The sequence below is a fragment of the Symphalangus syndactylus genome, chromosome 19 (genome assembly GCF_028878055.3).
Source record: "Symphalangus syndactylus isolate Jambi chromosome 19, NHGRI_mSymSyn1-v2.1_pri, whole genome shotgun sequence".
In the NCBI taxonomy this organism is placed as follows: Eukaryota; Metazoa; Chordata; class Mammalia; order Primates; family Hylobatidae; genus Symphalangus; species Symphalangus syndactylus.
This window is the reverse complement of record NC_072434.2, coordinates 15963817-15981715: the sequence shown is the minus strand read 5'-3', so window position 1 is coordinate 15981715 and position 17899 is coordinate 15963817. Positions and strand designations below refer to the sequence as shown.

Here is a 17899-nt window from a genome sequence, read left to right as displayed (position 1 = left end):
TATTTCCTAGATTTTGCAAACACACGTATGCTTATATCTCATTGGCCAAAACATAGTCAAGTGGCTACATACAGCTTTCATGCAGGCTGGAATATTTTTATTCCAAGTGGCTTGTGCCAGCTATAATTAGGGTTTAGTTACCAAAGAAGAGTTCAGTAGCTATTGAAGAAGAAGTAGCAATCTGCCTTAGTAGGTAATTGAAACATTGTAGCAGGTCTGAAGGGCTATAACAAGGTGAGCAGTAGCCTTTGAGGAGTTAGGCTGCCATTACTTTGTAAGAGAGGAAAAAATTATTTTTCCTTCTACCCTCCTAAGTTCTCTGCCTGGGACCTTGTAAATTAGACTGACAAAACAGATTGACAAGAGAAACCCAAACAATTTATTAATGTGTGCAGCACACCCCACCTGGGAGGAACCTCATGATGAGTAACTCACAGGGGAGTTAGAGCTTAGATTTATATAGCATCTTCACAAAAGAGCAATAACTTTGTAGAGAAGTGACAAGACAAAGGAAAAGAATGTTGAGTTTCTAGGGCTGCAAATTTTGAGAAGGCAAATACCTGAAAGAAACTAATGGAGAAGATTTGTGTAGGTCTGTCTTGACACTGCCTTCTTTATGGACATAAAGCTCCCTCGGGAGAAGGGACTTACAGCAGTCCTCATTCCTCCGAAGTTTCTGCTTCTAGTCATCTAAGAGAGACTCCAGGAAGGCTTCTTTCTGCTTCCATTGCATCTCATTTGCCTGCAGTTCAAAATAATCTTTATGCCAAAGAGGCATATTTTAAGGTGACTTATTCTTGTCCCCTAAAACTTAGAGTAACAATGCATCAACTCTGATCTTCCCACAGTGCAGGTCCGTCTAAACTCATAATTAAAGCTTATTCTACAGTGTTTCATGCACAATTTGATTTTTAAAAATTCTTTTAAAAATTTATATTCTCATGGAATCTGCCTTAAGGCTACTTTTTGCAAAGCTTATAGCTTGCAGTGAATGCCAAGAATGAGTTCTCAGAAAATTCCAGCTGAGCAGGGCAGGGGGCAGCTCTTCTGAGAGAGTCCGCCCCAATATCTGCTCACCATGTATTCATTGAAAGGGCTTGTTAAAACACAAACATCCACCAGATGGCTTTTTGAGGTCGGGTTGTGAGACACCTGTGGCCTTGTAAAAGCACTCAAACTGCATTCTCAGGAGGCTGTTTTCAGCGTTCCTTATCACACACTCCACTCCTTGTCCTGTTTTCAGGGTCAAGGAATTACATTCTTATGGACAAATAACATACACACAGTGCCTCAGTATTTTCCATGCCCCAACCTCAAATGCCTTGTACATAAGTTTGAATATGTGGCCGTGCGCCCCCCATGCTTTTCTGGCCCAGGTTGTTTTGGTGAGGCATTCAAGAAACATCAACCCAACATGTAAAAAACAATTAGAAGAGCAATTTAAATCTTTTCTGAATTCTCTTGACAAAGACCAAAGGGAATCCATTCACGACACCCTGCAGAACTTCTTAAAATAGTCTTTCCCGAATTCTCTTAAAATCTTACACACACTGCAATGTGTGTGCCCCTTTTATAACTTCCCACAACTCTTCCCCCAGATTGGGCATTGCGGACTTTTATATTTCTACTCCTCCTTCCTCACCTCCTGATCTCTTCCTTTAACTACCATCTGCCCATTTCTTTGTGTTTTGTTGTTGTTGTTGTTTGTTTTTTTGAAACAGTTTCTTGCTTTGTTGCCTACACTGGAGTGCAGTGGTGCAATTACAGCTCACTGAAGCCTTCATCTCCTGGACTCAGGTGATCCTCCTGTCTCAGCCTCCCAAATATCTAGGACTACAGGCACATGCCACCATGCCTGTCTAATATATATATATATATATATATATATATTTTTTTTTTTTTTTTTTTGTAGAGATGAGGTCTTGCTATGCTGGTCTCGAACTCCTGGGCTCAAGCTATCCACCTGCCTCGGCCTCCCAAAGTGTTGGGATTACAGGCATGAGCCACTACGCCCAGCTTGCCCATTCCATTGTAAAGCAATGAAACCAGTCTGAGAACAACAGTTTCACCTGATCTATTACCCCAGTTCTCCAGGAAACAATCTGGCATAGATCCAATTATCTTTTAATGTTCAAAGGAATAGAAGAGCCTGCAAATGCTCATTTATCAATTTACCTAATTTTGGATACACAGAGTAAAATATATAAGCCTGTAATCTTTATTTACTTTTGTGGTGTAAATATTCACCCATCGGGAGCTCCAGGAGGACCCTGTCCTGGAGCTGAGGGAAAGTCCTGAAGAACATGCAGCCTCGGAAGGGGAGCAGAGGGAGGCAGGAAGGTAGTGAGGCGGGAGGTGTCGGGGAGGGGAGGAGGGAGGCAGAGGGAAGAGGAGAAATTCCTCTGTGTCTGTCTCTCTCTGATTCACTCTGTCAGTGTCTCCTCTGTCTGTCTTTTGTCTCCATCTCTGTCTCTGATGCTCTTGCTGGTCCTGTGGGGAGAGAGGGCTGAGGAGGGAAGAGCAGGGTTGGGGCAGGGGGACAATGGCAGTGCCAGGTGGAGACTTGTCCTTCAGAGCTCCCAGACACCCCTTCCTAAGCATCTCTATTTCTCTGCATCTATCTCTGATTCTGCCTCTCCCCTAAAACCCACCATATTACTCTTGGTCTCTCTCTCCAGATCACTTTCTGTTTCTCTCTTTAATCTGTAATTCTAAAATCCAAAAACTTTTGAGGCAAAGTTTTCTTCCAACTCATTTGACAGAAAAAACCTGACCCAAACTTTGTGATGCTATTTATTGTCTCTATAGAGCCCACTTAGTGTGAATATTTTTGTATTTTTATATTTTACGGAGAAATATTAGTAAGACAATAGTTTAAGCGATATGGTTTCTAAAGTCCTAATAGTTCTGAATCTGAAGTAAGCCATTAAGATGAAGAATTACTTGCAATTATTTCCTGTAATACATGTTCTATTTTATGTCCATATTTATGTAGGGCTAAATTAGATTTTCCTTTTTAAAATAATTTATTGTACAAACATTCTGTATATAAATCTATAAAAGATACTGAAGAACATGCATTCCTCAACAAGTAGAACATGGGATATGTAAATAAAAATTATTCAAAGCTTAGGATTAGCAAAAAGAGATCATTGGAGTAAATGCTCAATGGATTCCTGGGCATTTTTCTAGCAGGCCCCCTGGAGATGATCAATTCACAGGAGTATGTGACTGATTGAATTTTTTAAAAGTTCTTTTAGAACTCTTTAAGCACAGAGGTTAATTTGCAGTAAATTTATAGGAAGGCAAATGATTCTTATCTGAGAACAATGCAAATGATTCCTGATTATAGTAGAGCAAATATATTTTGTTCATTTTGTTTTAATTACTTTCCACCAGGTAGAAAAGCCAATTGCAAATATTACAGTTTGTTACTCTGTAGGATATTAACCAGTTTTGTATCTATTGGAAAGGTCACTTCAGAATGCTTTTGACTGACTAACTATATGCATTCCTATTCCTCAAATTCTTCTTTGAACAAGTTGTAGCATCTGAATGTTTCCTCATTAATTAATGAGTTGAATTAAATCTTTGATATATATTCATCTTATATTTACTTAAGTGTCATATTTTTTTTTTTAAATTTTTATTATACTTTAGGGTTTTAGGGTACATGTGCACAATGTGCAGGTTTGTTACATATGTATCCATGTGCCATGTTGATTTCCTGCACCCATTAACTCGTCATTTAGCATTAGGTGTATCTCCTAATGCTGTCCCTCCCCCCTCCCCCTACCCCACAACAGTCCCCGGAGCGTGATGTTCCCCTTCCTGTGTCCATGAGTTCTCATTGTTCAATTCCCACCTATGAGTGAGAACATGCGGTGTTTGGTTTTTTGTCCTTGCGATAGTTTACTGAGAATGATGTTTTCCAGTTTCATCCATGTCCCTAGAAAGGACACGAACTCATCATTTTTTATGGCTGCATAGTATTCCATGGTGTATATGTGCCACATTTTCTTAATCCAGTCTATCGTTGTTGGACATTTGGGTTGGTTCCAACTCTTTGCTATTGTGAATAGTGCCGCAATAAACATACGTGTGCATATGTCTTTATAGCAGCATGATTTATAGTCCTTTGGGTATATACCCAGTAATGGGATGGCTGGGTCAAATGGTATTTCTAGTTCTAGATCCCTGAGGAATCGCCACACTGACTTCCACAATGGTTGAACTAGTTTACAGTCCCACCAACAGTGTAAAAGTGTTCCTATTTCTCCACATCCTCTCCAGCACCTGTTGTTTCATGGTACTGGTACCACAACAGAGACATAGATCAATGGAACAGAACAGAGCCCTCAGAAATGATGCTGCATAGCTACAACTATCTGATCTTTGATAAACCTGACAAAAACAAGAAATGGGGAAAGGATTCCCTATTTAATAAATGGTGCTGGGAAAACTGGCTAGCCATATGTAGAAAGCTGCAACTGGATCCCTTCCTTACACCTTATACAAAAATTAATTCAAGATGGATTAAAGACTTATATGTTAGACCTAAAACCATTAAAATCCTACAAGAAAACCTAGGCAATACCATTCAGGACATAGGCGTGGGCAAGGACTTCATGTCTAAAACACCAAAAGCAATGGCAACAAAAGCCAAAATCGACAAATGGGATCTCATTAAACTAAAGAGCTTCTGCACAGCAAAAGAAACTATCATCAGAGTGAACAGGCAACCTACACAATGGGAGAAAATTTTTGCAACCTACTCATCTGACAAAGGGCTAATATCCAGAATCTACAATGAACTCAAACAAATTTACAAGAAAAAAACAAACAACCCCATCAAAAAGTGGGCAGAGGACATGAACAGACACTTCTCAAAAGAAGACATTTATGCAGCCAAAAAACACATGAAGAAATGCTCCTCATCACTGGCCATCAGAGAAATGCAAATCAAAACCACAGTGAGATACCATCTCACACCAGTTAGAATGGCCATCCTTAAAAAAAAGTGTCATATTTTTAACTTTTTGAAAATCATATCTTAGAGGGTGCTTACACTATAGGAATTTGCGTATTAGTTGAGAAAAGATAAGACATAAAAAATCATAAGGCAGCATGTGATAAATGGCAAGTGATCATATGGATTTTGGGGGCTGTGGTAGTTTCTGGATGACTGTGTTTTTTTCATTTATTTCTGCATTACTTTCATTCATTTAACAGACAACTGCTTTGCAATATGAAGCACCGTGGAAGGGAATACAAATACAAATCAGACACAAACCCTGTCCTGGAGTTAGCAGTTTCCTGTGGGAATAAAGGGGAGGAAAAAAACACCTTTCCTCTACCATATTGTATTCAGTGGCTGGGACCTGCAAATTAGACTATGACAGATTAACAGGAGAGAAAATTCTATTTATACATGTAACTTGAGTACATGTGGGAAAACTCAGTGATGAGTAATTCAAAAAGTTGGTTAGAATTGGGGCTTATACATCATCTTAATAGGTGAAGGTGGGGAGAAGAAAGACACTTATAAGAAAACAGATTACTGGCCAGGTGCAGTGGCTCACGCCTATAATCCCAGCACTTTGGGAGGCCAAGGCGGGTGGATCATTTGAGGTCAGGAGTTCAAGACAAGTTTGGCCAACATGGTGAAACCCCGTCTCTACTAAAAATACAAAAATTAGCCAGGCATGGTAGGGCATGCCTATAATCTCAGCTACTCGGGAGACTGAGGCACAAGAATCGCCTGAACCAGGGAGGTGGAGGTTGCAGTGAGCTGAGATCATGCCAAGACACCATCTCAAACAAAAAAGAAAACAGATTATTTTTTGGAAAGGTAAGTGGGTTTTCAGGGGAAAAGTAGGAAATTAGAAAGTTTTGTGATAATGTTTGTGTATATAAGTACGAGTGTTCTTCCTGTCTCCTTCAAGGCCATGAAATTTCCCTGGAGAAGGAATTTGAAATATGTTTTACTCATGCTCTCCCCTCCAGGATAGACCTACCCTGAAAAGGAATTTATGTTAACCTTATCTCCAAGGTTGCTGGCTTCTGTCAGGTAAGGAAAGCCCCCAAAACCTCTGTTCCTTTCCATGTCACTGAATCTCAAATATCTTCAGCTTAAAAGAATCTTTGTGCCAAATATTTGGGGGTGGCATATCTTGATTCCTTTTAGGAGAAAGACATAGATTAATCATTACAAATAGTAATAACGGATAGGGAAGAGAAGAACATTTTCAACCTTACTGTGTCCTTAATGCTTTATTACTCTATTAAAACCTGAAATTTTGTAGGAATTTTACCCCAGTTTCATAATTAGGGCACAGAGAACCAACCAAGTGTTATAGTAGTCACAAGCAAGATGATATGGGGGCCCTCAAAACAGTTTTTCATGCCTTAATTCCTGAGACCAAAGGATTCCCCTCACCTCTCTCTTTGCTCATTTGGTTAACTCTGGACTCAGGCCAAATCTTGTCACTGGAAGAGCCACAAAGTAGGAAGCCTGGGTACAGGCCTGGCAAGCGAGAACAATGTGTCACTGCAGGACTTTGGAGCTCTCAGCTTTGGAGTCAGTTAAGACCAGCTCCTTGCTGGGAAGGCCTAACTCTGGAGGGACAGAGACAGGTAAGGTTAGTTTACTTCCTTGAGCTTTCGTCTTCAGTGCTGCTTACAGCCTTAGGATATCTGGTATTCAGGAAAGGAGGATGAGGTAGCATTCAAAATTGGGTCCTACCTGGGCAAGAATCAGGGATTGACAGCCTGTTCTCTTTCCCCAATGCTGGCCAGAGTTACAGAAAGTTGGACTGTAAACATTCGCAAATATTGACAGAAGTCAAGGTCATGGCAAGACCATTTGGCCCACGTTTGTTGGGGAACGATAAGCCTGCGGTTCAAAACGACTGGTCAACTGGATTTGCATTCCCAGAAACCAGGAAATTTCTGAAACTGAGTTTTAAACCTGGCAACTGTTTTACCTTCCCTTTGTATTTTTGCTGTTCCTCCCTATACCAGCTTCCTTACAGCTGTTCTGATTTCCTGTCGTAAGATTTTTTCTTTTCATTTTCTCCAGGGAGGGTAAATCAATATAACCTCTTCTCTAGAAAGGAGGTGGTTGGGCTGGTCTTAAGCAGTGTTAGAAGATCTATTTTTTTTCAAACCAGGTGTCTGAGCTGGGTGAATTCCAGCCTGGGGAGAGGACTTTGATCACCAGATGTTTTTCTGGTGTGCGTGCTGTCTTATGGTTGCGTGGCGGGTTTCTGCTTCAGATGGTACGTATGCTTTCCTTCAACTCAGCTTACAGGCACTTGGTGTCCGTTTGCGGTGTTTTGAGGACCTCTGTCTAGGTCTTTAAGGAAGTTTACATTTATAATATGTATTCTTCTATTGAAAAATCTCAAATTGGCCTAATGCTCTGCACTCAATAGGAGCTTAGTGTACATTTAAATGATGACCCTGATCTCTGAAGTGGGTGGTTACTGTTTACTTTCCCTTTCTGTTCTGGGAGCAAAAAGAGTACCAATTTCAAAATCCTGGGAGGTCTTACTTGTTATAAACTCCAGGACCGCTGTTTGGGTAGGGGATTATTTGTTTAGAAGTGGACAACTTGTGGCTGAATTTGAGTAAAATTCCTGTTATACATTTGGAAATAAAACTTTGGAAATCCGGCCAGGCGCGGCGGCTCCCGCCTGTAATCCCAGCACTTTGAGAGGCCAAGGTGGGCGGATCACGAGGTCAGGAGATCAAGACCATCCTGGCTAACACGGTGAAACCCCGTCTCTGCTGAAAATACAAAAAATTAGCTGGGTGTGGTGGCGGGTGCCTGTAGTCCCAGCTACTTGGGAGGTTGAGGCAGGAGAATGGCGTGAACCCGGGAGGCAGAGTTTGCAGTGAGCTGAGATTGGGCCACTGCACTCCAGCCTTGGTGACACAGCGAGACTCCGTCTCAAAAAAAAAAAAAAAAATTGGAAATCTGTTGGAAGGGAAGGACGTGGATGTACATGGACATGGAAGAGTACAGGCATCAGGATCAATAATCCAGCAAAAACACATGAGGATGGGGAAATCTAATAAGAGCTCCCTGACAGCACATGATATGCCAAGTGAATCTGTTTTCTTTTTCCTTCCAGCAGAGCACTGTCCAGAACTTCCTCCAGTGGACAATAGCATATTTGTCGCAAAGGAGGTGGAAGGACAGATTCTGGGGACTTATGTTTGTATCAAGGGCTACCACCTGGTAGGAAAGAAGACCCTTTTTTGCAATGCCTCTAAGGAGTGGGATAACACCACTACTGAGTGCCGCTGTAAGTTAGATCTTTCTGTTATCTTTGCCCATATTGATATCCTGTTTTACTCCTTCACATCCTACTTCCTATAGGCTGTGGTAAAACTTTATAAGAAAACAAAAATTCTCAATTTCTAGGAGACCTCTTTTAAAGCACTCCAGTGGAGGAGCTTCTCTCGGAAGCTCCATGATCAGATCTTGATCAGTATTAATTTAGTTGAATTAATAGAATCAATTCCCTCTATGGGAAAGAAATAATTTCTTCCAGATATTAGAACTAATTTTTTTGCTATAATTTGTTTAACCTTATAGTGCTTTAAAAATGTTTATGTTATGGAAAATTTAAAATGTATACAAAAGACAGAAGAGTCAAATTCACTCATATGGACTCATCACACAATTTCATCAATTATCCACACATGACTAACCTTGTTTCATGTATATCCTCACTTTATTATTTTGAAGTAAGTGCATCGTATCATTTTATTTCACCTATCATATAACTTTTGAACTGGGAATAGTTTATATTCTCAGTTTACCAATGTGACAATTGAGATCTAACTGACTTGCTCAAGGTCACAAAACTCATTTCTGGTATCCTCTGTGGAGATAGGGAATAATTAATCCATATCCTATTTATTACTACTATTTTTTAAAGAATAGTTGCATTAGTTCTCTTGTATACCTAGAGTAGAGCACACCAATATTATTATCCTTCATTCATATAACCAAACTCATATATTCCTGTGCATTCTCTCCTGTTTTGTTCCATGCCATGGGAAAAAGCACAACAAAATAAAAAATGCTAAGTAAGTGTATATTTGGCTGGATGAAAGGGAAGGAAATACTTGCCTCAAACATAGGCTTACTATTTTGAGCCATGCTTAATATAACAGCACAATAAACATGATTGGTAACTTTCAGTTACGTAATTAATTACCTTCAGTTGCCAATTCATGTTCTTGTGCATGACAAAGCTCTTTTGGGCTGTACTTAGGTCAATCTCCTCTTTTTTTCATTCTGCATTGATATGGTAGTACCACGTACTTCACTCAATTAAAAATGTGCAGTACTAGCTCTAATTTGCTATTTTCTCACTGAAGACTGAGGAGGTCTGGCCTTTGCTGTGTTGGGCTTCAGCCTTGCCCTTTCAGATTGTTGCTTATTTTCTTCTTCAGTGGGCCACTGATCCTGTGCTGGTGAATGGAGAGTTCAGTTCTTCGGGGCCTGTGAATGTAAGTGACAGAATCACGTTTAAGTGCAATGACCACTACATCCTCAAGGGCAGCAATTGGAGCCAGTGTCTGGAGGACCACACCTGGGCACCTCCCTTTCCCATCTGCAAAAGTAGTAAGTACAAGAGAAACCATCAAGAATCCCCAAAATACTGATTAGTAGTCTAAACTTAGACATTGCCACATCCCTGGGATGCTTTTCTCTTTTTTTGTGTCAGGGACAGACTTAAGATCTAGCAGACAGCCGTGAAACAAGTGGAGCTCACAGAACCAAATCTCACCTCAAGAGACTACATTCCATTGCAATGAACAGCAGCTAAAGCACACTTTTTTCCTTCTCAGATAGGGGTCCTGTCCCACTAGGTCTAATGTAGGGTAGTTTGGAGCATCGACTATTTTATTTTTTAATTTCAAGACAGTGACTTTGTTTGAAAAGTAAACACAAAACAGGGGAAAAAGATCATAACTCATCTATTGCAAAATTATCTACAAGGCTAAAGACCCTCTTTCTATCACTACAATTCATATCTCTCAGAGTTAGTAAATTGAGTGTGTTTATTTCATGACTTTTTCTTATGTTTATACAGACATTTAAAACAAACACACACAAATAAAATATTTAAATTAAATAAGCATTAAATGCCATTTTGTGTGTATGTATATATATAAATATATCTGTAGAAAAGGGGACTTGCTATACATATTTTTAAATTGCTTTTTTTCATGTAACTATATACATGGCCATTTTCCTAGACCAGTCCATATAGCTCTATTGTCTGCTATTTAATAACTGTGTATGTCATAATTTATTATATGGCTCTCATATTATTTTAATATTTTTGCTATTAGGAACAATGCTGAAATGAATATTTTATACACACATGTTCTTATGTCTACGTTGTTATTTCTTTCTATTTTTTTTTTTTTTTGAGATGGAATCTTACTCTATTGCCCAGGCTGGAGTGCAGTGGTGTGATCTCAGCTCACTGCAACCTCTGCCGCTCAGGTTCTAGCGATTCTCCTGCCTCAGCCTCCCGAGCAGCTGGGTTACAGGTGCCTACCACCATGCCCAGCTAATTTTTGTATTTTTAGTAGAGACGGGGTTTCACCATCTTGGCCAGACTGGTCTCGAACTCCTGATCTCATGATCCACCCACCTCAGCCTCTCAAAGTGCTGGGATTACAGGCGTGAGCCACCGCGCCCAGCTACTATGTTGTTATCTCTATAGGATAGATTCCTAAAATGATTGCTGGATCACAGGATGCCATTATTTGCAGAATATACTTCAAATATCCAAGAAAGTCTACTAAAATATTTAATATTTACTTGGATACAAAATAAATATTGAAAAAATCAATGTTTTTATTTTCTATTAATAATTATTAGTTGAATTTGAAATGTAAAAATAATTCTATTCACAAGATCTATAGGAAAATTTACTGAAAGATATAAAACAAGACTTGAATGAAAGAAAAGACATGCATGATCCTGGATGGGCAGACTTAGTATTACAATGCAATGCCTCCCAGAATTTTAAATTCAAAAATATGAAAAAAACATTAATTAACGAATCTCATCTGGTAGGATACACATCTAACATTGTAAATATTTTTGGGAAAATGATGAATGATGTATATATTTGACTGGATCAAAGGGAAAGGAATACTTGCTGTATTAAATAGTAAAATATACTACAAAGTTACTATGAGCACAATAGCATTAAAATGGCAAACTGTAGGTACTACAAATTATATATCACTAAAATAGCAAAGTATAGGTACATATAAGTAGAACAGATTAAGTCAGGAGGAAAAGTCTATTCAGTGGTGATGGAATAATTATCTATTTGGAAGAAGACAAAGTTAGGGCTCTAGCTCACACCATATTCATAATACATTCCAAATGGATTTTAAATATATAACTATAAAAGGCAAAATTATTAAATCATTAAAAGAAAACATAATATATTTATTACATTGGGATGGGGAAAGCCTTCCTAAGCGGTTTCATAAAACTCAGGAAGTCATAAAGGAAGAAAATGGGCAGATTAAATTTTTAAAAGAAAAACTTCTACATACTAAAAGACATCATATTGAATAAAGTATTTGCAACATATTTGATGGTTAAAGAGTTAATATTTTTCATAAACAAAGATCCCCTAGAGATCGGTAAGAAAAAAACAACCCAATAGAAAATAAGCAAAGTTGGGTAAGGACAGGCAATTCCAAAATAATGGCCCTAAACAGCACTTCTATCTCCTGATTATATGAAAGGATAGTGAACATTACAAATGATTATAGAACTGGAAATTAAAATTAGATATAATCTTTTACTGATCAGATTAGCAAAAAATGAAAAGATGGATTTAATTTAATACTATTCGTGACCTGAGGAAATAGCCATTTATGTCAATGAGAGCGTAAAGTGCTGTCACTATTTGGAAGTATTTTGGCAGTAGCTACTAAAATAATAAAAGCCAGGCATGGTAGTGCACACCTGTAGTCCCAGCTACTTGGGAAGCTAAGGCAGGAGGATAGCTTGAGTCCAGAAATTTGAGGCCAGCCTAGACAACATAGTGAGGCCTGTCTCTAAAAAAATAAAAAAGAAAGAAATAATAAAGACAGGCAGTTTAAGAGCACAAACTATATAGGCTGCTACACGAGGGAATTTGGGGTTATTTAAAACACACATACATACTATTATATATACAGTTAAATCACATGCATATAATAGCATTTTATGTCATTAGCTTTACACAAGTTTAAAGTATTTCCTTATTTTCCGTTTTACTCCCTTTTAATTCAGTAGTTTCTAATCTAGTCTTGACCACAGGATCCCTGTCTTTTTATGTCACTTCATTATCTAAATCTAGGATGAGTTCCCTAGGTTTCTGAATAAACCAGATTCTTTGTGTTTATTCTTTCTGTTTACCACGTCATCTCCTTCCGTTCAAAATTGTACTCATAAAAGTTACCAGAACTCTGATGGACTGGAATCCCCTGAACAACTCCTGGAAATTCTTCTTGCTTTCCTCTATTCAGCCTTTGAGCTCAGTCTCTGAGCTTTAAAAAATTACAGCGTATTAACTGCATAAGTAATATTAATACACCTTTGTTGTAGAAAAATATAGAAAATAAAAGACGAAACGAATTACGTACAAGCCATCTAAGGGTAAGGGCATTAAGTATTTTGGCATATAACTTTCCATACTTTTTTCCTGTTCTTATGTTTGTGTAACCATGATTTACAAAAATAATATACACGTTCTTTCATGATCTGCTGTTTTTACTCAATCATTTGTTTAGAAGATTTTTATGTTTCAGTAAATATACACCTACATAATCATTGTTAGCCACTATTTTTGATCGACATGTTTAGTGTCCTGTGGTCTCAGAGCTGACTGGGACCTTAGAGATGATATTATTTAACCTGCTTATCTGATAATATTAGGAAGGAAGCCAAGAGGAGCAAAATGGCTTTAGTGCTACATAGCTAGTGGAAGAGCTAGTATCAAGACTCACAACTCCTAACACGTCATCCTGCTTTCTTTCCACAGTTCCACAGACTTGTCGTCTTCCCTTCCAGCCATGTTCTCCCCTCTTTCTTTTTCTCTTGAGACAGTCTTGCTCTGTTGCCCAGGCTGGAGTGCAGTGGCACGATCTTGGCTCACTGCAACCTCCACCTCCCAGGTTCAAGCAGTTCTCGTGCCTCAGCCTCCCAAGTAGCTGGGATTGCAGGTGCGCACCCACGCTGGGCTAATTTTTGTGTTTTTAGTAGAGACTGGGTTTCACCATGTTGGCCAGGCTGGTCTCAGATTCCTGACCTCAGGTGATCCACCCACTTCAGCCTCCCAAAGTGCTGGGATTACAGGTGTGAGCCACTGCTCCCACCTTCTCCCCTTTTTCTGATACTCTCTTTGATATAGTTTGGATGTGTGTTCCTGCTCAAATCTCATATTGAATTGTAATCTCCATTGTTGGAGGTGGTGCTTGGTGGGAGGTGACTGGATCATGAGGGGAGATTTCTCATGAATGTTCTAGCACCATCTCCCTAGGTACTGTCCTCGTGACGGCGAGTGAGTTCTCATGAGATCTGGTTGTTCAAAAGTGTGTAGCACCTCCTCCCTCTCTCTCTTGTTCCTGCTCCTGTTATGTGAGATGCCTCCCTCCCCCTTTTCCTTCTGCCATGATTGTAAGTTTCCCGAGGCCTCCCCAGAAGCCAAGCAGATGCCAGCACCATGTTTCCTGTACAGCCTGCAGAACTGTGAGCCAATTAAACCTCTTTTCTTTGTAAATTACCCAGTCTCAGATATTTCTTTATCACAATGTGAGATGGACTAATACACTCATGTTTCACAACTCTTACCCACAGGGGACGTCAGCTTCCATTTGAGCTCACATGCTTCATCTCCTCTCTCAGGGAGTTATTTCTTCAGCCTTCACCTATGGCCCAATTTTTCTTTTCTTGTACGTTAACAATTAGCTTCTCTACAACTTAAAATTTCTTTCCTTGAGCTCCTGCTAGTCAGATAATACTCCCATATCCCTACTAACTCAGAAGATGAGCTGGGGGAAAGCTCTTTCCCATGGACAAATATGATTTAGAAGAGAAGGAAATGAATGAAGAACATGTTTCCAGATCCCACAGGTGTTGCTGTGAGGATGTCAGGTGCTGGCACAGGTGTTGCTCTGAGGCCGTCGGGTGCTGGCATAAACAGCTGCAATCAGGGGTGCTGTTCATTGAGCATGCCTGGCCCTCGTAACTGTCACTTCTGTACTCCTTTCTCTCAGGAGACTGTGACCCTCCTGGGAATCCAGCTCATGGCTATTTTGAAGGAAATAATTTCACCTTAGGATCCACCATTAGTTATTACTGTAAAGACAGGTAAGTGAATACAGCCTGTCAAATGCCAGATCTTGCCCCTTGGCAGCATTGTTTTTGGGAATAACCCAGTCTGTGTCCACCTGGTCATCTGATTTCCTACTGCTGCAGGATTCTGAGCTCATTCTGATTTTGAGAGCTGCTTTGGCCCTCTGCTAGCTCTCCTCAATCCCTAGAAGACAGACTGATCCTACTAAAATATCCTACTTACCCCAATGCAAGTATCTCTTTTTCCTCTCTGCCAAGACAAGATAAATTATTTAAAATGAATGGATTTGGCTGGGCGTGGTGGCTCACACCGGTAATCCCAGCACTTTGGGATGCCAAGGCAGGCGGTTTGCTTGAGGCCAGGAGATCAAGACCAGCCTGGCCCCAACATGGCAAAATCCTCGTCTTTACTAAAAATACAAAAATTAGCTGGGCGTGGTGGGAAACTCCTGTAATCCCAGCTACTCAGGAGGCTGAGGCATGAGAATCGCTTGAACCCAGGAGGCGGAGGTTGCAGTGAGCCTAGATGGCACCACTGCATTTCAACCCAGGTGGAAAAGTGATACTCTGTTTTAAAATAAATTAAATAAATAAATAAATAAAATGTATGGTTTTTTTGTGTTTTTTTTGTTGTTATTTTTGAGACAGTGTCTCCCTCTGTCACCCAGGCTGGAGTGCAGTGGTGTACTCATAGCTCACTGCAACCTCTGCCTCCTAGGCTCATGAGATCCTCCCACCTCAGCCTCTCTAATAGCTGGGACTACAGGCATGGGCCACCACGCTTGGCTAATTTTTTAAGGTTTTGTAGAGACAGGGTCTCCCTATGTTGCCCAGGCTGGTCTTGAACTCCTGAGCTCAAGTGATCCTCCCACCATGGTTTACCAAAGTGCTGGAAAGTGCTGGAATTACAAACATGAATCACTGTGCCTGGCCTAAAATGTATGTTTTCTAAAAAAAAAAAAAATCAGAGAATATAAATACTAAAAAACAAATACAGAAGTGCAGAAATATAAAGACTTAGTGTATAGACCCTTAAAGCCCCCTAATTAACTCAGAGTCATGTGGCCTCACTGGCATTTTGATCTCATTATATACCTTCAATGCACTTTACAGGCAACTCTCATATTTTTCTGATTAAAAGCAATTGCTCCTTTTTAGCCCCTTTGCCAAGATTTATTTGCAGGGTGTCTCTCATTTTCTACTCCTTTTTAGAGCTTAGATGCCAGATGCCTTTTTAGGTTATAGAATGATAAAGTGCTTCTATCACTCTCCCCACCCAAAACCTGTGTGCGTAAACACCTGATTCAGAATTTCTCGCTTCTCTATGTTTTATGGGTTGACTCATCACTTGGAGAATGGTTTTACTTTGAACTGCTTTGTAATACCAAGATAAGCATGCACTGAAGGTCAAGGGCAGGGAGGTGGATTCCATCACAGCATGAAATACTGAAATACAACTACACAAAACCAGTCTCCATTACCCAGTTCAGAAAGTGGAAAAGCTAAGCCTTGTTCTAATTTCTGTTCAGGTACTACTTAGTGGGCATGCAGGAGCAGCAGTGCATTGACGGGGAGTGGAGCAGTGCACTTTCAGTCTGCAAGTTGATCCAGGAAGCTCCCAAACCAGAGTGTGAGAGGGCACTTGTAAGTAGGAGGCTCGTGTCTGTCTTGTTCACAGCTGGATCTCCAGGGCCTGGCATCACTCCTGGCATATGCTCAGTATATATCGGTTTAATGTGGGACATTTTGCTTTTGAATGGGTTGGCCTTGGCATGGCTGTAGAAGGGGCTCATAAACTATTAACTCACATTTTTATAAATGGAAGTTGGAAGTTCCCATTCACCACCATCATCACAAATACCTCATGAGACCCTGTTGGTAGAAGTTGTTGTCTCATGTGCCTTATAGAGCAGTGGTTCCCAACCTTTTTGGCACCAGGGATGGGTATCATGGAAGACGACACTTCCATGGATGGGGGTGGGAAGAGTGGGTATGGTTTGGGGATGATTCAGATGCATTACATTTATTGTGTACTTTATTTCTATTATTATTACATTATAATATATAATAAAATGATTATATAACTCACCATAATGTAGAATCAATGGGAACCCTGAGCTTGTTTTCCTGCAACTAGAGGGTCCCATCTAGTTAGGAGTGATGGGAAGCTGACAGATTATCAGGCATTAGATTCTCATCTGGGTGTGATGAGAGTCAGTGACAGATCATCAGACATTAGAATCTCATCTGGGAGTGATGGGAGACAGTGACAGATCATCAGACATTAGAATCTCATCTGGGAGTGATGGGAGACAGTGACAGATCATCAGGCACTAGATTCTCATCTGGGAGTGATGGGAGACAGTGACAGATTACCAGGCATTAGATTCTCATAAAGAGGGGTCAACCTAGATCCCTCGCATGAGCAGTTCACAATACGGTTCACGCTCTTATGAGAATCTAATGCCACCGTTGACCTGACAGGAGGTGGAGCTCAGGCAGCAATGTGAGCGAAGCAGAGTGGCTATAAATACAGCTGAAGCTTTGCTTGCCTGCCCGCTGCTCACTTTCTGCTATGTGGCCCAGTTCCTAATAGGCCGTGGACCAGTACCAGTCTGTGGCCCTGGGGTTGGGGATCCCTGTTATAGAGCAAAGCACATAAGCACAATGCGTGAGAATTGGAAAAGTCTCTAAAATTCTTCTAGGTTCCAAAACTAAACAAACAACACTGAACAGATCCATTTTCATTAAGATTCTTCTTTTAGTTCATATTTATTACTGGGATAATATTAATAAGTATATTTAAGCCAGAAAATACAAATGATTTGCCATGTTGAAAACCCAAATCTTTACTTAAGCTAGCCTGGTTCTGAGCCCCCATTCAGAGAGCTAACTGCTGCTCACTGGCTTCAGAGTATGTAGCTGGGTCTCAGTCCTTATGTTGTAACTTGTAAAAAGTTTTCTTTCTTCAGCTTGCCTTTCAGGAGAGTAAGGACCTCTGTGAAGCCATGGAGAACTTTAAGCAACAATTAAAGGAAAGTGGCATGACAATGGAGGTGCTAAAATATTCTCTGGAGCTGAAGAAAGCTGAGTTGAAGGCAAAATTGTTGCAACACTGCAGCTGAGCAGATGTAATAGAAATAAACCTATGAATAAATTTTCCTCTTGGTTCTGAAATTGGTTTCAGTTTTACCTCTTATTGGGCTGAAATTGCCAACTGCAGTTGTATAATGCACCGTGTGTGTGTGTGTGTGTGTGTGTGTGTGTTGTTCTCAGAATGTGAAAAGGCCAAATGTAGCGGTTGTCTAAGGCCAGAATTAGCAACATATTATTGGAGAATAGAGGGCTTAATTTCCAGTGTGTAAGGATTATGGGGAAACTCTGATCTCAGCCCAGAGCGTAACTCATATTTTAACATGAGACAATGAATTATGAAACCAATACTAACCGCAACTTATGAGGCAAAAATTAACCTTCCATTTTGGAAAATATGCTTACAAT

At 40.0% G+C, this 17899-nt stretch overlaps 1 protein-coding gene and 1 long non-coding RNA gene across 2 annotated transcripts in view; one reads left to right on the top strand and one right to left on the bottom strand.

The window, feature by feature from the left end:
- Positions 1-5556: 5556 nt before the first annotated feature.
- C4BPB (complement component 4 binding protein beta) lies at positions 5557-17840 on the top strand. Its single transcript, XM_055234391.2, has 8 exons — positions 5557-6070; positions 6476-6636; positions 7173-7280; positions 8139-8329; positions 9472-9643; positions 14320-14413; positions 15928-16042; positions 17371-17840. The coding sequence occupies exons 3-8, from the start codon at positions 7223-7225 to the stop codon at positions 17521-17523; spliced, it is 783 nt and encodes a 260-aa protein (XP_055090366.1). The 5' UTR covers positions 5557-6070; positions 6476-6636; positions 7173-7222; the 3' UTR covers positions 17524-17840.
- Positions 8723-17899, bottom strand: part of LOC134731952 (uncharacterized) — a 39741-nt gene continuing 30564 nt past the window's right edge. The window contains exon 2 of the long non-coding RNA XR_010114696.1: positions 8723-9520. This is a non-coding gene — a long non-coding RNA (uncharacterized lncRNA). The remainder of the gene's footprint in view (positions 9521-17899) is intronic.